Consider the following 23,407-nt stretch of genomic DNA (forward strand, 5'->3'; position numbering starts at 1 on the left):
GAAATCACGAAAAAGACCGTTAGAAGGGGGCCAGGAGGGTGTCTTGGCGTAGCCCCTCCGACGCTCATGAAGTCAGTGACTGAGGATATATGGGAGGAACAGTTAAAGCTGCTGCTGAAAACAATATAATTAATGAATCAAATGAACACTCAAACCTGCCTGTCTTCTATTTGGGCTTGGGATGGGTCAGGGGTAGTGGGCCCATCCATGGAGTATCAACAGTTGCACAATGGAAGTCACATATCTCCATAATGATATAATATTATCTAATTTGAGTCTATGTTATCATGTATTTGCTTTTAGACTTTACCTAAAATCCCTCTTTTCGATGAAAATATCATTCTATTTTATTAACCCGTGATTTTCCTTTGTATTTTCAATGTGAGATTATGTTGAATTCTCAACAATCTTCCCCTCAAATGAAAGACTGTCAATTTTCTCATGGTCTTGCTCAATCTCATTCATCCATTATCGAGGGCACTCATCTCCACTGTGTTGGGAGCACACATTTTATGCAAAATACATGGAGCAACACCTGCCTCGATCTCATAATGTATTTACTGAGAGTCATTACCTCCTTCATTTAAGTATTCGATGATTCTACCCACATGGTTCGATCTAGACCATACCTCCAATACCACTTGTTGTAAAATAGAAGTCACATAGCGCCCACAATAGTATGATATTGTCAATTGGCCTAAGCCTACATGTATTTTCTTTTGAACTTTTACCCAAAAGACCTCGTACAAATAAAGATATCATTCAATTATATTAACTCGTGATCTTTCTTGCGCATTTTTAATGTGAGATTTTGGTTGAATTTCCAACAATTATCCACTTGAAAGAAATACCACCATTTTTCTCATGGTTCGGGCATCCTCTCAATCCCATTTGTTCAATCTCGAGGTCATTCATCTCCACTGCGTTGAGAACACACGCCTTATGTTAAATACTTGGAGTATCGCCTGTCTCGATCTCATCAAGTATTTACCGAGAGCCCCCACTTCCTTCATTTAAGTATTCGAGGAGTCCACCCACATGAGTCGATCTAGATTATAGTCCTGATACTACCTATTGTATAATATAATTCACATATCTCCACAATGATATGATATTGTTCACTTTGTGTCTGAGACCTCATGGATTTGCTTTTGAACTTTGTCCAAAATGACTCATATCAATGAAGATATCATTCTATCTTATTAACCAATGATATTCTTTGTTTACTTTGAATATGAGACTTTTGTTGAATTCTCAAACACAAATAAACATATATAAATATCAGACACCAATACATACATATTAAAATTAACATTTATCGTAAATTAGTATTTCTCTTATGTTATAATTCTGCTCAACCTCCATCAAATTAACATTTTAAACCTCGAAATCGAAAAATTACAAAATATTCATGGCTTTCTCTGGCTTATTTATTAGCAAGAAAATCTCTCTATTTTATTTATTTCGGAATATCTAAGTGTGGCAAATTTTAAATTCTGATTTTACAATTTTTTCATAGAAATCCGAAAATAAAATATCTTCAGAATCGGGTCAAAAATAAAATAAAATAAAATAAAAAATCAGAAAGATTTGTATTTGAATGCAAATTTGATCGAGGAGGGTCTATACCCTGTAATATTGGAACAACGGCCTGTTTGGGAGACTCCTTTTTTTCAATATTACATCAACGTTTTGGTCATTACTCAAAGAGATATTTTATACATAACAAAAACTTGTGTGAGACGGTCTCACGGGTCGTATTTTGTGAGACAGATCTCTTATTTGGGATATCCATGAAAAATATTAATTTTATGCTAAGAGTATTACTTTTTATTGTGAATATTAGTAGGGCTGACTCATCTCACAAATAAAGATTCGTGAGACCGTCTCACAAAAAACCTACTTTTTAGACATATAATTTTTACCATGTGTGTATTCGAAAGATGCTATGATAACAAAAAACATTGTTATATCACCATTAAAAAATAGACTTGTAGATATAGAGCCGACGAAGTCAATTTAATTTATTATTTTCTTTCCATAGTTATGCACGTTCATTTTTATTTCGGATTCAGGGTAGTTCACGGTTAAATTAATCGTTCGGACCAAATCTAAATTTAAGAAAAAATCGATTTTCGGTTCAGTTCGGTCCGAATGAACACTCCAACAACTTTTCATGCATTTTTGTAATGTGATTACTATTGTATTTGACTCTGAAATATTTGAAACTATAATTTGTGTAGATCTGCTTTCAGATATTAGTGTACATGACTAAAAGGATATTAGTCATCATAAAAAAATAAAAAAAAAATTAACGATTATTTATTTATATTTTGAGAATAAGTTTGGTTTTGTGCCTTATAGATGACATGTTTTTAGATGCCATAATTAGTTATCAGATGCAGAGGTAAATCACATAATCCAAGAATTAGATTGCATAGATACTGAAAATGGAAAATAAGTAGATAATTCAGCATTTATCCACTACCCTCGTAAAATCACACAAACAAATTTTTTTTTATTTTTCCCTTTTTTTACGTTTTAAAATAAAATATGATTTTGAAATACTTGGAATAATTTACACTAGAAATTGGATTATCCAATTTTAGAAGTATTCTTAACTTTGAAATCTGTCGAACTTTTTTACTGAAAAAAAAATATATTTGTTTTATTATTATTATTAATTATTAATTACACTAAAACTGCTTTAAAGAAATACATTTCTTGAAAATTTAGCAGAAAAATATTCCGACAAACCCCTTGAAACTCGTTTCACACTGCCCTTTTGCTCGTTTTCACTCTACTTGGCCCAAGACTCTCCGTTCCTCTTTCTTTCGATATATACACCCATTGCTTGCTCTGTTTTTCCTCCAAAAGTTCATTTGCTGCAAGGTTTTACTTGGGGGGAGTAAATATGAGAGGGTCATTGGGGCCGGTTATAGGAAGATACCTATCAAGTGATGGGAATGCAGTAAATGGGAATGGAAATAATGATATAATCAAACATCACAGGAAATGCAGAGATGTGGTTTATCTTTTTATGTTCATTGGATTTTGGGTGGCAATGATTGTGAACTCGAGCTTTGGTTTCAATCTAGGAAACCCATTGAGGTAAAGAGGGAAAATGTTGTTCCTTTTCACCATTTTCTTGATGCTAAAGATGGGTTTGTTTAACTTTATGCTGTTCTGATCTGGTTTTTAAGTCTTCACTATGTGAAAGATGGCTTCTTTTGCCTTCTTTTTGAGCAAATAACTGCATCTTTAGATTTTGGTTCAATGGCTTTGAGTTTTATTCAGTGTTTTATTGTTTTCTTTTTCATTGGGAAGTTTGCGATCTTTCTTTTTCCTTCCTAGATATTCAAGAGTAGGTAGGGTATGAGACTGGATTCTTGGTTTTCCTGCCTGTTTAAAAGTTTCAGGAGCCGTGGCTTGCATACTTTAGTTAGAATCTTTTTTGTTTTTAAATGTGAATTTGCTGACATTATTTTAATAGTAACGACTGATATTTGATCTGTTCGATCTTTGGATGTTTTTCTTTTTAATGAGTAGTAACTGTGGTTGCGGGAGATGCATGAATTTTGTTGAAATGGGCAATGGAATGCGTTTTTGTTGAAATTTATGTTTTGATAAAATATTGCTTATAAGATTTGAAATTCTTTTCACTTATCTTTGGCCTCCCTGCTAGCTGAGATTGCTAAGCTAAGTTTTAACTTGTAAGAGCTTTGGGAGGAAATTCCTTAATTGTTTTCTCTCTACATGTTTGATATTCGTATCTTGTGCTTGAAAGGTTAAATTATGGGCTGGATTATAAAGGAAATGTGTGTGGTGACAAACATGGTAATCCTGATCTCCGAGAACTCGAACTCCGGTATTGGTTAAACTCCAATCAAGTTTACCAAAGTGGTTTAAAGGATACCAAATTCCAGCTCTCAAATGCTCGGAGTATTTGCTTAATGGATTGTCCTATCCCATCTGAAGATTCACTAAATTGGGTCTGTGACTATCCAGAAGGAGATATTCATCTCTCGGTTGATGATTGGATCGACAGAAATTATGATTATTTTGCAGACCTTACTCCAGAACTAAGGAACACTTCTCTTCAGCTCCAGGGTCCATGCTATCCAGTTATATTTCCAAGTGTCAATGGTGATTTGATTGTTACAGTTATCCCCTTTTGCATTTGAAAATGCCAAGAAAATGGCATAAGTTATTAGCATGATGTTTCTCAATTACTTTGACTAATCAATGGTTTGGGTTTTCTTGATCAGCAGCTCCAAAAAGTTGGGTTTTTAACTGTGATTGTTTAATATTCATTGTTAGTATATTGGACCTGCCAGTTCATTGCTCGTGCATCAAATATTTCTTTGAAGCATTGGGAAGAGATGGGTGAAGTGAAAGTCATAGAAGACATTGCAATTGATAAAGCTATTCACAGATCAGTCAACTCTCGGTCATCAGTACTAAAGGTTTAATAAATAGCCAAGCTTTTTTTCAGTGTCACCATAGCAAGAATAAAATCAAAGAGGGAAGGTTGAAATTCTGTACAAAAACAGAGATTGGAACCTTACTCAATTTTATGGATTATATTTTGCCATTACATTGATGTGTTCAAGGACTGAGAATATATTCCCTCTCTATTTAAACACTGAAAATATATTCCCTCTATGTTTGTCTGCAGAGATATGTTGCTGATATTGGAAAATCATGGCCTGTGTTGCTTGTTTGTGGAGGATTTTTGCCTCTATTTCTATCAATCCTATGGCTTTTGATGATCCGTCATTTTGTTGCTGGAATGCCGTGGATTACCGTCATTCTTTTCGACATTCTTATTATATCTGTGACAATGTTTTATTACTTGAAAGGTTAGGTTTCTTCTCTTGATTTTTTCATGGGCTCAAATCTACAGGATTTAACTTTTCTGGGTCTCTGTCTGATTTATGGTGATAAAATCATTTTGTGAGGACTTGTCACTCGAATCTTAAAAATTTACAAACACATACTAACCCCATCATAAAGTACATAATCCATCGTGCTAAATCATTAAGAATTTGACTGAAAACTTAAGCGGAAGCGTACTTGAAACCATAATCTTGACGCATTAAGAACGAGTTTTGATATTTCTGATCTACACATTCTTTTCTTTGAGAGAATCCTTGAGTTTCTCTATTTCTATAATGAGGTTAGAGAATAGAGAACGTGATAACGCGTGACGTGGGGACCATGACTCATATATATATAAAACAGAAATTACACTTATGTCATTATACATTAAAAGCTCGTAACCTATTAGATGCATTGAAGCTCAATAGTCAAAACTTTAACCGATCACTTTAATTTTGGGCTTAAGTTAATAGACAACCACAACGAATAATTATTCACATATAAACCAATATAAATAAAATTGATCCAACTCTTGTCTATCGAAGGTAAAAAATTTACAAATATGTTCTGACCCCACCAGGAATTTTTGTGTCAAGTGCACAAATATAGGTCTGCTATTCTTCCTGATTTGGCGTAATTGGAAATTTTCTGTGTTTTTTAATAGCTACAAATGAGAAAAGGTTAATTAAATACCTTTTTTGGTTTATCTTCAGCCGGATGGATTGGAAATGATGCTGTCTCCCCCATCATCGGAGAGCACGACCCATATTACGATGTATCTGCAAGGGTAGGATGTTGAAGTCTAAATGCTCTCATTACCAGCTTAATTTGCCTTTGCTTGGGTTTAAGTTGGCTTTTGTCCTTCACTTCCATTCTTCGCCACATTTTGTTTTTTAATTTTAACGTTCTTATATGAATTGTCCTTTAACCAGGAAGTCAATCATCTCCATGTTGCTGTTGTTTTCATGACCATTGTGATGATTGTTGCTTTCCTATCTTCTATTGCTATAAGCCGTCGCATCCTCATGGCAACATCTGTGCTCAAGGCAAGTAATGTTACCTTGATAAAAATTTCAAACATGTAAATGCCTGATAATAGAATTCAAGAAGTGATGAGTCAATATGTTCGATTCCCGCGTATTTAAGACGTATGACCTATAACATAAACTGCAAGGTTGCAACAATTGCCCCGATTCTCCATGTAGTTCAGCTTTCTAAGACGTGGCACTAGAGCAGCCGCACAAATTAAAAATTTTGAGTTTCCTTGTTTCTAATATCGTTTGCCCCTTTGGTATAATAGAAAGCAAGAAATAGCTGTAGTTTGTTTTAACTTGGCACTGAATGCTTGTAAAACATTGTCTTCTTGTTGTTCTTATCATTTAACTGAAAAAAATCATAGGTTGCTGCAAAGGTCATCGGAGAAGTCCAGGCACTGATATTTTTTCCAGTTATACCGTATGCCATTTTAGCAGTTTTTTACATGTTTTGGTTGTCGGCTGCCCTCCATCTTTTTAGTTCGGGAAGTATTATTCAAAACGACTGTGATGCCAATTGCTGTGCTTATGATCTCAAAGCAAAAAGACTGAGCTGTAACAGTTGCTGTGGATATAGTATACAGTATACTTCTCATATTGTCGCGGCTATACTTTTCCATCTATTCGGTGGTTTCTGGGCTACCCAATTTTTCATAGCATGTTCTTCAACAGTTATCGCGGGATCTGTGGCTTCTTATTATTGGGTTGGTGGGGAAACATCAGTAAGACACGTAATGAAGCTAGAATTTTAACGAATAGAAAATATATAATTATCCGCTCACATTTTTTCCTTCTTATGTGCAGCCAGAGATACCCTTTCTTCCTGTTTTCTCTTCAATGAAGCGACTTGCTCGATACAGTCTTGGATCTATTGCTCTAGGTTCTCTGATCTTATCATTCTTTGAATCAGTCCGCTACATACTCGAAGCATTCCGCCGCAGACTTAAACTTGTCAATTCGACACCAACAAGCTGGATTGGGAAGGTTGTATTTCACTCTTCCCAGTGTTGCCTAAGGTGTATTGGATGGATCATCAAATCTGTAAACAGGAACGCTTACATCATGGTGAGTCCGTGTTATAGTATTTTATCTCAGTTTCTGTGACAAATTTGATAGTCTTTGTTTTACTTTGACATACTTTTCATGAGATAAAGTAAGTGCATCAGGAAATTGTTGTTAAAAACCACATATGTGGAGTCTCATTTCTTTAGCCCCTATTTCTTGGGTGTGATACAAGTTCTCTAAATCTGCCTGCTATTTTTGAATTAACTGGGGATGACAAAGCGTTAAGAATGTGCAGTCCCCTTCATCTGAAATATCATGTTTAATACTGTTTTTTTCTGAGGGATTACATGTTTTCTTTGTTTTCGTAGTTCTTGTTGTCTCTCCTTAATTCTTTCGCATGTGATGATGACTATTTTTCCAGATTGCAATAACGGGAAAAGGGTTCTTTAAAGCTTCTGAAATTGCGACAGGCTTAATAATGAGTAACATCCTGCGAATTGGAAAGGTGCACGTCATTGGCGACGTGATTCTCTTCCTTGGGAAGTTGTGTGTTAGCCTTATGAGTGCACTTTTTGCATTTCTGATGCTGGACATGCACGAATATAAATCAGCACACAACAAGATATCGTCTCCACTGTTTCCTGTACTGGTATGCCACACTAAATCTTACCCTTGGTTCAAATCTTTTTATGAAACTCTAAGAGGAGAATATTTTTCTCCTTCATTCTAAACTTGGAGACGTACGCCATTTGTTATGATTACAATTGTATCATGCGGGTCTTATAGGTCACATAATCGACTACGAATTTTGCTTTTTTCCCCTGATGCTCATGCACCTAATGTGCCTCAAGCACATGCTTTGGTCTCAAGAGACCTACCGTATCATTGCTTAGTCTTCAACTTATTTGTACCTTCCCCACAACACAATATTTGACTTGGTATTGCTAAGAAAAGAATTAGGAGTTTATCTGTGTCATCACACAGCGTGCTTGCAAAGACAACTGTATTTAACTTTATCTAACGGTAGTTTTGGAGGAAATTTATTATGGCGAGTGTCACAAAAGTAGTGTTAAATGAGACAATGTACGTGAATAGTTGCTATAACTTTACATCATCACGCAGGTATGCTGGGGTCTTGGCTATATTGTGGCCACTCTCTTCTTCGGGGTAGTAGAGATGTCGATTGATACAATCATTCTTTCTTTCTGTCAAGATTCTGATGAACACCAAGGAACTGCTCAGTACGCGCCGCCATTGCTGATCGAGACTCTGAATGACCGGAATGAAGTGCAGAGATTGATGCAATGAACATCTTGAAACGATCTTCAGTTTCAGTTTCAGTGTTGTGTTAGTGAACACCGTTTATCGTGATGTGTAACATTGTTTTGTATGAGAATTTTTAATGTATATTAGTAAATTATGCGCCACACATTTTGTATATAAAATTATAATCATAAATTATATAAGATTGTTTTTTGAATTTTATTAAATGATTAATTTAATGTTTAATTTAATAATAATAAATAAAAATAAGTGAGACATCATAATGTAATTTGAGATGAATAATGTTGAAAATAAGTTGTGGCAATTTTGAGAAAAAATGTTGGTCTAAAGGCAATTTGAAAAACAAAAGATGTTGTGTGGTCTTGTTCAGTGCTTGATCCTTGGCGTAAGGCTTTGGCTCTGCCATGCCGTAAGCAACTAATAGACCTTTGACTTTCAGCAACAACAATTACGTTTTAACGGACGAGTCTTTAGGTGATATATTTTTTTATATAATTGTACAAATATAGGTATGTAGGCAGAGAAGACTTTGTGATGCAATTTCTTCCCATTTTCTCACTTTGTTTGAGAACTAAAAAAAAATAGACTGGCCACAAAAGTGTTGGCCAAGTGGTACCAGCATCTTCACTTAGGTCTCGAGTTCGAGATCCTATGTGGTCGAACACCCATATATATAAGAATATATACATATACACACACACGTAGGCCGAATTCCTTATTCTTCCCATAATCTTTTGTTTACTAGTGAAGAAAGGGTGGAAGTGATGGGAAGATCACTCTCATTCATTTAAAATAAGAAAGAAATTTCGTGATTCTTCCAAAAAATAACTTGCAATTCATATACATTAATATATATTTTTCCTAAGCTGCTCCTCTGATCCCAAAATCTTGGGTCTATTATCCTTGTGACTGAATATTTGAGACGTAGATATCTTTTAAAAATCATCATGCAAATTCCGTTTCTCAAAATTCACTAAATTTTCTTCACCCGTTGAAGTTACTAGGACAAACGTGTCTTGCATATTTTCTTCCTATCCTTTTTCATGGCCACAACTTAATACTTGTTGCTTACTCGGATCCAAATTCTCCATGCCACAAAAGCATATCCTGATTTCTATATATTTCTGAAGAACTGAAAATCAAATGTAAAAAAATGTTCTCACAGATTTCTTGACTAGAATTCGATCACAATTTCAAGAAATGAAAAGATATACCACACTCTCAATGATTGTATTAAACTTCCATGCACAACATCAGAGAAGCCATATCTAAGCCAGTTGCCATGCTCATAACGGCACTTGGCCTATTTCAAAAGGTAACGAAATGGTAGTTGTGTATCAGAAAGAAACAAGTCCCATTTGGCTCATTAGCTTGTCACTCCTTCCACATATCAGCAAACTCATCAACCTCTAATGGATTCTCCATCTCGTGCATCTTCCTCCTGGTTTTAGCTTTAACTTTCTTCGCATACTTACCAGCCTTTTGCCTCTTTGCCAATGAGCGAATCTATAAGAGTTTGTAATTAGATCAATAAATATTACAGGTATGCAAAATTTCATTTCAACCAAACTAAACAATTCATTTATTTCAGTAAGTCGGTTTATTGTGTTTTCTGAATAATGAGATTTTAGAGTTTTTTTTGTGGGTGTAGGTTTCGGTTAGGTAGGTTTGGTATTTTGATTATTTAGGATGAGAGAAACATTCAGCTGGTTCGGTTCTTCCAGAAATAATTCGGTTTATTCAGCTTTAAAAAGCGTGGTGGATTGGTAACGGAACAGACTACTCATCCCAAATAAATTTTGAGTAAGAATCATATGACTGATAAATAAGCCGAATTGATCACATATACAACTGAATAGGCAAAACGAAAAAACTGTAGAACAGTACAAACCTGATTTGGCGAAACATAAAATGGATTTTCATAGAGAGTTGGACCCCCAAAGCTGCCACCAAATATCTTAATTGGCTTCAAACAAAATCTTGGGCCAACCTACCATTGGAACAATTTGATAATCAAATACAATTAACACATATCATGTAATCTACAAAAAAATAGTGTTCTGTTACAAACCTCAACTAAAGTCATCTTCTCCAAGTCCCCGCGATCAATTTTATGTGTTCCAACTGTGAGGGCATGAAATCTTAAAAAAAAGATAGTTTGTTAAGCTAGGTGGTTTATTAATAAACATAAAAGCTGATTTGAAACTTTTCCCTGTAGTAGATGCTTAAGCAACCATATATGCTACAAACTTTGCAATAGTACCCTGAGCTGATTTGTGTGGTAAAAAAAAAGGAAATGGAGAGAAAGATAAAAAAAATGAAGTAGGGGCAGACTAATAAACAAGACTGAAACTGATCCCCAATCAAACTAGTTTGCAGGAAATGTTCTTCAATGCTAAAGACCGTAAATTATATAAAACAGAGATCATACATGCAATAACCTAATGAAAAAAACTGAAGGCTGAACATTTTGTCATCAGCAAAATATTCAATCCTCACTACTTTACATCATCAAAAGATCAACTTATGATTGTTCGCAAAACTATCACCAACCTGGTAATTTCGGAACCATATATGATCATCAGCAATCGAGAAGACAAAAATGTGATCGTGGTAAGGTTTAGATTTCCGGTGATCCTTCGGGATGCCAAATATCTGAATAAAGGAAAATAAAATTGAAGATATTCAAAACCCAGACGCATAGAGTTGTAATTTGCAAAGATACTTATCACAAATAATAATAATAAGAAACAAATGGAACAATGCAACAATTCACAAGCTTCAGCGTGACAATACAATCTACTCTACAGAAATCTTTTACACAAAAATCTTCATCATCATATGACCATACGACCTACTCTACCGAAACACGAAAAAAAAGGAATCACAATGAACAGATTTCATTTTAGCATTTGAGGTGACTATCATCGGAGCAAATTTTTCTATTTTATGCTAACACAATTTACATTTTCCAGATTCCAATAGCCTCCAAACAAAATACATAAAAAATGTCAAATGTTTTGTGCACAAAGAAAATCCATATAATGGGAAGTCAAACCTGCATAATCATCTCCTTTAACAGCTTCCAGTGAGGCTTTTGATCGAAATTCGAGGAAAAGGTCAGGATGGGGCGAGAACCCTTGAGATGATTTCCAGTAAGTTTCAGTTCTTCCTTGGTGTGCACTTAGAAACATAAAGAAAATTTCCACCATAAGGACACCACTCTCTCTATCACAAAATAAGATGGGAAAGGAGGTGGCATTCATTAACCAAATGAACAAGTCGTCCATAATTTAAAACAATCAATGCATACCTGCATTAACTAAAAACTTGACAGACGGGCCATTGGGGCACTTGGCCATCCATAAATAGAGATCTCTACCTTTTCTGCACTGAATAAAAAAAATGGAAAAAGTGTAAACGAGAATGCGAACGCAAAATCAGAAACACCAGCATATAAATACTCAAATTGGAATTTTCTAATCACATGCTGATATCAGTGAAAATAAGACGTGAGAATTGACGAGAAAAAAATTGCAGCTTTACACAAAATGTTACTAATTCCAAACACGTCGACGCTACCAAGATAACAATAGTTCAACGGGCCCAATCCACAGCCTAAAATAACATAAAGAAATATAAATCATGTATCACACGGCACCTCAAAAAACAAACAAGAAGAGCAGCTCTTCAGCTCGACCAGCTCATTCAAAGCCGTGCCTTTGCTATTCTTCGATTCGACCTTGTTATCTTTCTTACAATGAGGTAAAAGATCCACCATATTCAACATCAAATGCCGATACCTGGTCACCCCAATCCCAAACAGATTAATAACCAAGCAAACAAACAGAACAGCCAAATAACCTAAAACTGAATTTACACACTATACTATACCTGAAACTGATGCGGCGCGTGCAAGTCACCAATACTTTCTCCTTATTCCTAAAACCAGCTGGAGCAATATCGTTTTCTTTTGTATCCCCAGTGATGTCTTTAAAGCCAAGAAGAGTCCGTTTAGGCCTTTCTTCTGCAACTTCATCCTTGTTTGCAATGGCGGCAGCCTCCGTTTCACTGTGTTTCCGCTTCTTCCCCATTAAAACTCGAAGACAATCGGTACAAACGATCAAAATATACCGAAGAGAAATAGAGGAAATCGGATACAGGCTAAACCCTAAACCCTCTAATATTGGATCGCGACCCTAATTTTAATGGGCTCGATGGTTGCAATTGGGCTTGGTAATTGGCCCAACTATTAGTTCCAAATCAAGAATTGTCAACCTGACCCCTCGAAATATAAATAATATCAAATAAGCTATTATCAGTCAAACCCTCTTTGTATAATCGCTTGCATTAATTTGAAATTAAATTATTAATCATTTCACCGACTGAATATTTTTAAAAATATCTTCGCTTTTACGAAACAATAATAGATCTGTGAGACCGTCTTACATTAGATATATTAATCACAATTAGAGATATTCAACTACGGTTTGTTCCGGATTTTGATAAAAATTCGAATCAAATCATATTATGTCTGTCTATCGATTTCACAATATTTCAACCATGAATTATTCACGATCAAACCAAACCATGAACTTCATGGTTACAAAATTTTGCATTTCTCACTATACTTAATTCATTTGATACTTATTTTCTTACTGAGTGTAAAATTTATAATATCCCAATAAAATGAGTGTCAATATATAAAGTGTAATAGGACTATAGGAGAGAATACAAATATTTGTTGTTCCCCCTATTTCCTCGATACCATTTATCTAATTAAGACAATTAATAAAGATAAGATAGCTCCGAGGGAAGATTTAACCAACCAAATAGTTAATTAGATAGCTAGTGGTTCACTTTATGTCTTAGCCAAAAACTCATGTGAGATGGTCTCACGTCTCTTATTGTGAGACAGATATCTTATTTAGGTCATCCATGAAAAAATATTACTTTTTATGTTAAGAGTATTACTTTTTATTGTGAATATCGATAGGGTTGACCCGTCTCACAGATAAATATTCGTGAGACCGCCCCACAAAAAACCTACTCTTGTGTCTTTTGGTGTTTTATTATTTATGAAAATGTCAGTTCGCCTTTGTAAATAATAAAACTGGTATATATTACGTTTTGTTGACTATTTGTTTATGAAAACACAATATTTTTTAACTTTTATCATTTACTTTCGTTTAAAAAATGAAATATACAAACACACGTTCGAGAATTATAGTACTATATAATAATAGACGAATTCGTTTGCAGTAAATGTTAAGAGTTAAAAGTTTGTGTATACTGAAAGATTTGAAGTATCCGTTTTTTCGAGATTGCTTTTGACCATTTTTCTAGCATACATGTCATGCATGTCATCATCGAAATCTTTAACTATCCTATTTTCACATCATATTTAGTCGAATTTGGAGTCTTTGTGTCATCCCAGATATTTTCATTTCTTTATCTTTTTTATTAAAAAAACCATTTCTTTAGATTTCACATGAAAGTGGAAGTAGTCAACAGATTTTGACATATTTCTCTCAATTTAATTCGCAAGTCAAAACGTGCGTTATAATTAATAAAGGTAAAACTTGTGTGAAACGGTCTCACGGGTCGTATTTTATGAGACAGATCTTTTATTTGGGTCTTCCATGAAAAAGTATTACTTTTTTTTTTTATGCTGAAAGTATTACTTTTTATTGTGAATGTCGGTAGGGTTTACCCGTTTCACAGATAAATATTCGTGAGACCGTCTCACAATAAACTTACTTTTACATAGATTCTTGAGGCTGATATCTTAGAAGAATGATGCAACATCACTGTATTTATATATGTAATATGTGAATTTTCAAATTTTGAAAAGTTGATCAGATATTACAGGTATTGGTAAAATGATTTAATTTTTAAATTTAATAGAGATGTTTTTTTAAAAAAAATCAATTAGTGTCACAAAATCGAATTAGATGTTACAAACAAAAGAAAAAACAAGATACGTGAAATAATTGAAGATTTGGGATATTTTTTATAATGTTGAAACAAAATAAAAGCAGCCGTGAATAGTTGTACATCTTCAACGCTGCAACCGTCCAGGTTCGCCTCTAATCTCTACTGCTGCTTTGTATAATTTCCATACGCAGAAATTTAAAACCCTTTTGCATTTATTGTGCGTAGTGTCGACGCCTGATAAAATTTTGTATAATGATAATTATTTAAGCCATGCAAAGGAATGGCGTAATCATATGAATATATAAAGGACGACAGGTGTTTTCTTGATTTCTTGCAGGTGTCATTGTGAGCTAGGAGGCGGCCGAAGGCGGTGCTGCGGGGGAGGAGGGGCTATTTCAGGACGAGATGGGCACAGAGATGGTTGATGTGGAGGCGCAGATTGATCGGGAAGAATATCCGGCCATTTTTGAGAAGGCCAATCGCCCAGTCACATTGAAGGTATAAATATACATACTAAAATGTGTAGAGTTTTATATAAACTTTAAACCCAAGTGTGATGAACTGGAAAATTCAATCAATAAGCTATGAAAAGCTTAAAACTATTATTTAACTAAATTTAAATTTTAAATAGTATTCATTTGAGAAAATATTGTCAATTTCCTTGAATGTTATATGCATCTAATTAATCTTGAGGAATTTTTTTTTTTTGAAATTTTAAAATTATTTTTTTTAAAAAATTGCAAATAAAGATGATCATTTGTCACCTCTTTTTCGGTTGACTTCACCTGCTAATACCTGCTGATGATCAAACTTTGACGTAGTTCGAGGAAGTGGTCTACAATATCAAAATAAACCAACGTGGGATCCTAAAGAAAAATGCACAAGCTGAAGAAAAACAAATCTTGAGAGGAATCTCCGGAGTCGTGCTTCCGGGCGAAATGTTAGCCATGCTCGGGCCATCCGGCAGTGGCAAAACTACATTGTTAACCGCTCTTGGTGGCCGACTTGGTGGGCGATTGGCTGGGAACATTACCTACAATGGCATGCCATTCTCAAACGCAATGAAGTGCAATACCGGATTCGTTACACAGGACGATGCCCTCTATCCTCACCTCACCGTGACTGAGACATTAGTATACACCGCACTCCTCCGCCTGCCTAGAACATTAACCAAGCAAGAAAAGGTGCTTTTGTGTGAGTGTGTGTGTATTGATCCAACATGTGTAGATATATATTAGTTGACTAAAAGTAAATACGGTTGAAAGAAAGATGATGGAATATTGAGAAAAAACAAAGATCACAGTTATATTTGTCCCGTCAAGTTTGAGTAATCTTTAGATTATTGGCTGTCATTAATTTTATAGATTCATTTGAGAGCCTTCAACTATTATCAATTTGTTATCCGATTATCATTGTTTAAATTTTTTAATCGTTTAGTTCTTATAATGCAACAGGTACAACATGCCGAAGCTGTTATAACTCAGCTTGGATTATCAAGATGCAGGGATAGTATCATAGGGGAACCTCTTCTGAGGGGAGTCTCCGGGGGTGAACGAAAAAGGGTCAGTATTGGACAAGAGCTATTGATCAATCCAAGCCTTATTTTTCTTGATGAGCCAACTTCCGGGCTTGATTCAACCGCCGCTCAGAGAATTGTTTCCAAGCTTTGGGAGCTAAGTAATGGAGGACGAACTATAGTGATGACGATTCATCAGCCTTCTAGTAGGCTGTATTATATGTTTCATAAGGTTTTGTTGTTGTCTGAAGGTAATCCTATATACTTTGGGAAGGGATCGGGTGCGTTGGAATATTTCGCCTCCATTGGATTCGCTCCTTCACTTGCTATGAATCCTGCAGACTTCTTGTTAGACCTTGCCAATGGTATGCTGAATAAATACATATCTGTAGTCATGATTTTGAAGAGGTGCTTTCATGATTGTTTATCTGTGCAAAATGACTACTTCACTTTATAGAATGACATTTGTTTTGATTCTGTTAGGAGTTTCAACTGCTGATTCAAATGAAAACCATACAGCTATCAAGCAAAAGTTGGTGTCGGCATACAAGACTAATCTATCAGACAATGTGAAGTCGGAACTTAAAATCGACTACCAACACCATGAATCAACGATGGATGATAAGCAGTTTCGCCGATGGTCGACCACTTGGTGGGAACAATTTTCTGTTTTACTGAGACGAGGCATAAAAGAAAGGAAGCACGACTCTTTCTCACGTGTCAAGATAGGACAAGTGCTAGCCATCTCAATCCTATGTGGTCTATTGTGGTGGCAATCTGACATCAGTCACTTACAAGATCAGGTTGTAATAAATTTTTTTCGGTTTTCTTTGGTAAGGGCGTGTTAATCCTTATGTTTTTTCAAACGCATACAGGTGGGACTTTTCTTCTTTTACTCAGGATTTTGGGGTTTCTACCCGCTCTTTCAAGCTATTTTCACCTTCCCTCAAGAACGTATGATGCTAGCTAAAGAACGAGCTTCTGGCATGTACCGCCTCTCCTCATACTTCATGGCTCTAACCTTGGGTGACTTACCAATGGAACTAGTCCTACCCACGGTTTTCGTCGTCATAACTTACTGGATGGCCGGCCTGAAACAAACACCAAAATATTTCTTTTCGGCCCTATTCACTCTCCTCTACAGCGTTCTATGTTCTCAAGGTCTCGGGTTAGCCATAGGCGCCATTGTTATGCGTCAAAAATCAGCCACTATCCTTGGTTCAGTAATCATGCTAGCATTCCTTCTGGCAAGCGGATACTACGTCCACAATGTGCCTAAGTTCATCGCATGGATCAAGTATATATCGATTAGTCAGTATACATTCAGGCTCTTGTTGGGATCACAATATAAGCCCGGGGAAACATATCCCTGTGGCTCTGGTAAGACTTGTTTAGTCGAAGATTTCCCGTCCGTGAAGCCGGTCGGGCTCGACGGACGAGCCGCTTCTTTTCTGGCCCTGGCAGTAATGCTTGTAGGTTACAGGGTTATCGCATATGTCGCACTTATTAGAATTGGTGTGCCAAAGCGGTAAAATTATGATCGAGTGTTGTGTTGTTTAGGGCTCTTCTTTGTGGTAAGTGGGGTGTTGTTGCACTTCCATTATACTACATATATACATTATATGTTATATTATATAATGCAAATTGGTGGATATGACTCAAATTTTTGATTAGTTGATTTTCGTTTATCTTTATTTTTGGAGGTAAAGATATCTCTTTTTAACTACTATATCCAAATATTAAAATTTTATGCTCATGATAATGGTATTTGAATTCATATGGTACACACATTAAAAATCCATCAAGCAAGCAAAAATTAAAAAAAAAATGAAAAAATTAAATCAGGACGACAATCAAAATAACTTTTCATTTTGATTAGGTAGATTTTAATATATGCAATATATATTTCATTCTCGTCACATTATCACGTATGAGAGCATCAATGTCAAATAAACAATACAATATTTAAGTTCATAAATGAAAATCAACTTTCATGAATAATATTTTAATTTCCCGAATTCCAAATTAATTGGATTTCAACTAATATAAAAACTTTTATAAGACTGTTTTATATATCAATTTATAAGACGAATCTCATATTTAATCTGACCTTGAAAAAATATTATTTTTATGTCAAAAATATTACTTTTCATTTAAATATAAACCAGATTGACTCATTAACAGATATAAAATTCACTATATCATCTCAAAAGAGATATACTCTTAAAATAATTGTACAAATTGCTTTTCAGATTACAAGAATTCATGACAAAAACTTATATGAGGACGGTCTCACGGGTCGTATTTTATGAGACGAATCTCTTATTTAGGTCATCCATGAAAAAATTACTTTTTATGCTAAAAGTATTATTTTTTTTATTGTGAATATCGGTAGGATTGACCCGTCTCACAGATAAACTCTCGTGAGACCGTCTCACAAGACACCTACTCGGATCAACTATCATATCAGTAACCATAGGTGAATGGGCGGCGGAACCGTTAGGTATGAACGGATATTTTGTTTTTAATATGTTTATTATAATTGAGTTTCAAATATGAAATTTCATTTTAAATTCGAAATTTTAGTATCAATTCTAAATATAAAAAAAAGTGTCAGAATAAATTATTATCAAACACTATCAACTTCCTATTTTCAGTTTTTCGCTTTTGTTTTCAAACATTACTCACTTTTGATTTTTCTTTATTTCTTCAAAATCTATAAATTAAATCATCTCTTAAAACTAAAAACCGTCACCATCAGTCTAATTATGTTCACAATTGAGATCAAATAGAATATTTTAAAATTTTAAATATAATATATTAATTGGTTAAAATATGTGATATGAGTCATATGTACAATGTCTTTTTTAAAGTCATATGTATAATGTTGCTGAATGACGCAGAGCTAAATATTTGTGCACGTGGCTTTAAATCTCCAAGCATCCATGAGTCACCTGTTCCACCTGTATTAATATTACTCATTTCGTTTAAAAGTCCCCACGTGCCATAACCGTCGTTTTTGTTATTTTAATTATTTTTGTATGCAATTTAAACTGTGATAACGCAATAATCTATAAATAAACGTGCAATAGACTCTTTCGAAAAAATACCGTTAAAGAAAAATCGAAATCGTGACAATTGATCAAATTCTCACTTACTCTACTAACTTGAACAACCTTTTAAGTGGTTGGCATCAGGGAATGTTTGAATGTCGATGAAATAATAAACCGAAAAATATATAATTAATAAAAATCGAACCAAATATGAAACAAATGATTAAGTTTGAAAGATTAAGCAACCTCACAGAAAGCTGAGATAAAATAAAACATGTGAATCTATGTTACATCAAAAAATCTAATCTCGATTTTTGTTTTATGTATTATGATCGTCGATCATTTCACTGGAGAAGAGAAAAATATGAGATCCATTAACATTTTTTCTTTTACGATGAGGATGAGAATGAGATGATCAGTCGATCATTTCATACAAACACATCTGAAACAGAACTCCCGTGATAACACATACACACCCGACCTCCAGAATATAGTTCTTGATTTATTTAATATAAATTTAAATAATTGGGTGGTCTCCACAGGCACTGAAAATTTGGAGTTTTAATAAATATAAATATTTTGGAGATACTTATTCCAGGTAGCAGTCAATATATATCATGCAGAATAGAATATAATATAATATTATATGGATATTCTTTTGCAATTTGTTTTATCTGTGTCATCGAAACCGCACTTTAATTAATTCATGCCTCTGATTATTATAGTTAGTGTTTGTGATTATTGCAGTCTCGTACTCAATATCTGGCACATTCACATCCCTTAGCTCAAACACTATATTGAAACTGTCAAACGCGATTTACGGACTGTTGCGTCGATTCTTGTGATATTTCAAGAAAAGTAAAATAAAAATACACATAAAATTTTTTAAAAATAAAAATAAAAATTTTGGATGTGATTGGCAACAAAAAATCAGTTAAACGCTTATTTCTGTCCAAGTAAAAACATTAATATTCGCGTCCGCTAACCTCCAAAATGAGGAAGATACTCGTGAATGGGAAGCGGACAAAAGCGGTGGCGGCTGACGTGCCCGGTATTCTAAGACCTAACACCAAATGACGAAACGTGGCTTCTGAATTGTCAAACGTATTTATCTCCGAAGGTCCTTTGTACACTGCATTTGGCCCAAAGACGAACTGGCTTCTTTCCCAATTCCCACCTACACAATATATCTTATATTATTTACTGCCAGTTACTTTTTGCATTCACGGTTTCTTTTTATAGGGAAATTTTCTATAAGATGTGTGTAATCTGACTTTAACTACACAATAACAAAATTCTTGTATATTATATGTTATCGCTGGCTCTCTCCATGTTTCGTTCTCCCATTGGCTAATCTATCTCTGGGTTGCCGCGATCGCCCGTAAAAGAACAAAATAAAAACGAGAAACATTTGAAAAACAAATTCATCGAATTCCGTGTCAAAATGGTTGATGATACGCTCTCGCAGATGAATTTGCCACCTGGGTTTCGTTTCTTCCCCACAGATGAGGAGCTCTTGGTGCAGTACCTCTGCAGGAAAGTTGCTGGCCACCATTTCCCATTGCAGATTATTGGAGAAATCGATCTGTACAAATTCGATCCATGGGATCTTCCCTGTAAGTCAAAACTCGAGACAATCATATCGAAACTCATGCTAATTATTCTCATTATCTAAATGTGTTTTTTTTTTTTTAAATTCTCGGACGGTGAAGGTAAGGCTATATTTGGAGAAAAGGAATGGTATTTCTTCAGCCCAAGAGACAGAAAGTACCCGAATGGATCCAGGCCAAACAGGGTAGCCGGATCTGGATACTGGAAAGCCACCGGGACTGATAAGATCATAACCACAGAAGGAAGGACAGTTGGCATCAAGAAGTCCCTTGTTTTCTACGAAGGGAAAGCCCCGAAAGGATCGAAAACCGATTGGATTATGCATGAATATCGGCTCTCTGAACCTTCAAGAAAACATGGCAGCTCAAAGGTAAGATGATCAAATATTCCGAAATTTGTCATCATTATATTGTTGTGAAATTATCTTTGATGGTTTTTTTTTTAGTTGGATGATTGGGTGCTTTGCCGAATTTATAAGAAGAATCCAAGCAAACGGAGCCTCAGCGCTAGTGAAGTCGAGAGCAGAGAGTACAGCCACGCTTCTTCCCCGTCTTCCTCGTCTCAGTACGACGGCGTTTTGGAGTCTTTGGAACAGATTGACGACCGCTTCGCCAATCTGCCAAGAATGGATTCTCTGAAGCTGAACCTTCAGAATTTAGGATCCGGGAATTTCGATTGGGCTACGCTAGCTGGGCTTAACCCTCAATCCGAATTTGTTCAAGCCCAACAGATTCAGGCGAATAGGAATGTTGTCTGAAATTACCTTTATACCCCTGTCTTCCCGCATACTGGTGGGTGGGGCCGTGTGGTGTATAGATTAGGTATATTATGTAAAAATATATACAAATCCAATTTTAAAAAAAATTTATTGTTTTAGAAAAGTAATCTAGAGAAGTTTTAAATAGACTAGAGAGACCTTCATCTTGAACGCCAGCTCTTTGTGATTCCACAGGATGTTCGAGGGCATTTACGTAAATATAGGAGAGATTCTTTGGATACATATATATAACATGTTCGACATCTACATATGGGGGTGGATCCAATCGGTTGTAGCTGCAATAACGATTAGCTGTTCTTCTTAGCTCGGACACACACCACATTAATAATTTTAAGGGTTAGTAAGATATTCACTCGTGGGATCCGGACGGTTCGAAGCAGTGACGGAGCCACCCCAAAGGCTGGGGTGGGCTCCAGCCCAGGATATATTTTTGGGCCTAATTAATAATATGGATTGAGTTCTATTTTTAAAAAAAATTTAGCCTTGCCTTTTTAATTTACTAAAATTTTTAGTCCATTTCTTGAGGGTTTTTTTCCCCCAACCTTCGTTGGCTCAGGCGTTAGGTTTGTTCCCATGTCAATACCAACCAATTTACTATCCACAGTAAAACATTACTCTTCCAAAAATGGATGGTCTCGTCATTGTTGTCTTTCTTATTTTAGATCAATGTTTCCAAAAGCATGCTTATGCGTTTTGATTAATGGGATTTTAGCGCAATGACAAGATTTAATTTTTCGTCGTGTTGTTAATGATGATTGATTAGTGCAGTATTGTATGTGCCAATATTAGTCCAAGTGCTATGCCCTCTTAGATTAATCATGATTTGTTTCATGTTGATATTTCACTTTAATGCATTTTTATTACCGCTAGGAACAATTGTTCATTGACGAGTAGTTTATGCTAATTTAGTCATTCAGTTCAAGATCAAAATATTTTCTGACTACATTCGAAGTACCACCACGGCTCTTCTTCTCTCTACATTTGAATGAAATAAGATACGAATGTGACCAGATTCGCAATGAAATAAAAATATAAAACATCGGACAAAGAAACATACTTGAATAAGACAATTTCGCCTAAGATATTACGGTTGGTTTGATCCTAATCTTGAGGTGTGGATTCAATTGCATGAAATGGACCACATATGATCTGAAAAACCAGATGTTTTTCATCATTTGTGATTTGACTGACACCACCTGAGATATTGCTTGTAGCATGGAATAAATCCAAATTAGGTCAAAATTCAAATTAGTTTATATTTAATAGACAAACAAAATCCGACCCCGGGCCTAACGAAAATAAAATTAGGTCTTTTGCGAGACGGTCTCACGAATTTTTATTTGTACCGATATTCACAATAAAAAGTAATACTCTTGGTATAAAAAGTAATATTTTTTCATTAATGACCTAAGTAAGATATATGTCTCATAAAATACGACCCGTGAGACCATCTCACACAAATTTTTGTTCAGAAACAAAGACACGTGAAATTTGGATATTATCATAATTAGTTTGGACTTTTAAAATTAGTGACACTAATTGTATCCAATCGAGCCACAGGTTCGTGTCTGGATACAAATGTTTGAAATGGTGGATGGGGTCTTTCGGTTGATCATCCTTTCCGCTTCCACTCAATTTTATTACACGCGCGTGTGTTGATGTTTAATTTTGCCTGCTTGTGTATTTTTTCTTAAAAAATTAATATATAATAACAATAACAACATATAAATCGAACGAGCGAATTTGTCACGATTGAATCTAGAATCCGATACTCCTTCCCAAATTTCGGATCTTAGTACCTGATAGACTATGGAGTCTTGGAAGACTTACATTGTTTTACGTAGAAAAACCAGAAAATGATCCACTGCTTCCCAAGGACTACTAGAGAGTGGAAGAGATAAATTAAGAAGAAAATATATACTTTAATATATCTTATTCAAACCAGACTGAGACTAATTATTCATAAGTCAGAAATAAAATAGATTGTATAGAAAATTCTTTATTGAATTGTAGTTTATGAATAAAATATCGTTGTACCATGTACGATTTGTCGGATCTTATATTTTTTAACAATGTATTTTAACTTTTTTACAGTTTTTTTCTAAGCAATTTATACATATTTTCATTATTAGATGAAGTGATGTTTTTTTTTTAAAATGATATTTACGTGAGAAGTTTCACATTTCTGAATAATAATATTTTCTCAAAACTCGCGTGGTCGATGGGTAACTTTTTGTAATTTTGAAGAATAATTTAATCATATACCACTCACAATTAAAAAATATAGTAAAATAGAAAATAATTAATA

At 34.8% G+C, this 23,407-nt stretch overlaps 4 protein-coding genes across 4 annotated transcripts; 3 read left to right on the forward strand and 1 right to left on the reverse strand.

Moving 5' to 3' along the window:
- The first annotated feature begins 2,735 nt into the window (after nt 1-2,735).
- On the forward strand, nt 2,736-8,362 carry LOC142540704 (choline transporter protein 1-like). The gene is made up of 10 exons (XM_075647048.1): nt 2,736-3,111; nt 3,788-4,146; nt 4,321-4,466; nt 4,679-4,862; nt 5,595-5,668; nt 5,814-5,927; nt 6,281-6,637; nt 6,720-6,980; nt 7,342-7,569; nt 8,043-8,362. Exons 1-10 carry the CDS (start codon nt 2,915-2,917, stop codon nt 8,226-8,228), a joined length of 2,106 nt encoding a protein of 701 aa, XP_075503163.1. The 5' UTR covers nt 2,736-2,914; the 3' UTR covers nt 8,229-8,362.
- Nucleotides 8,363-9,348: 986 nt separating this feature from the next.
- On the reverse strand, nt 9,349-12,380 carry LOC142540705 (ribosome biogenesis protein BRX1 homolog 1-like). The gene is given in 9 exon segments (XM_075647049.1): nt 9,349-9,710; nt 10,096-10,194; nt 10,276-10,326; nt 10,328-10,345; nt 10,758-10,859; nt 11,263-11,387; nt 11,518-11,596; nt 11,866-12,007; nt 12,099-12,380. Coding segments are annotated over 9 exon segments (948 nt in total). The 5' UTR covers nt 12,299-12,380; the 3' UTR covers nt 9,349-9,578.
- A 2,081-nt stretch (nt 12,381-14,461) lies between these two features.
- LOC142539015 (ABC transporter G family member 9-like) lies at nt 14,462-17,285 on the forward strand. Its single transcript, XM_075644311.1, has 5 exons — nt 14,462-14,639; nt 14,963-15,325; nt 15,596-16,022; nt 16,141-16,460; nt 16,533-17,285. Exons 1-5 carry the CDS (start codon nt 14,547-14,549, stop codon nt 17,187-17,189), a joined length of 1,860 nt encoding a protein of 619 aa, XP_075500426.1. The 5' UTR covers nt 14,462-14,546; the 3' UTR covers nt 17,190-17,285.
- A 2,603-nt stretch (nt 17,286-19,888) lies between these two features.
- On the forward strand, nt 19,889-21,319 carry LOC142540706 (NAC domain-containing protein JA2L-like). The gene is made up of 3 exons (XM_075647050.1): nt 19,889-20,326; nt 20,423-20,691; nt 20,767-21,319. The coding sequence occupies exons 1-3, from the start codon at nt 20,155-20,157 to the stop codon at nt 21,076-21,078; spliced, it is 753 nt and encodes a 250-aa protein (XP_075503165.1). The 5' UTR covers nt 19,889-20,154; the 3' UTR covers nt 21,079-21,319.
- Nucleotides 21,320-23,407: the final 2,088 nt, after the last annotated feature.

This window comes from Primulina tabacum, chromosome 3 (assembly GCF_025594145.1).
Source record: "Primulina tabacum isolate GXHZ01 chromosome 3, ASM2559414v2, whole genome shotgun sequence".
In the NCBI taxonomy this organism is placed as follows: Eukaryota; Viridiplantae; Streptophyta; class Magnoliopsida; order Lamiales; family Gesneriaceae; genus Primulina; species Primulina tabacum.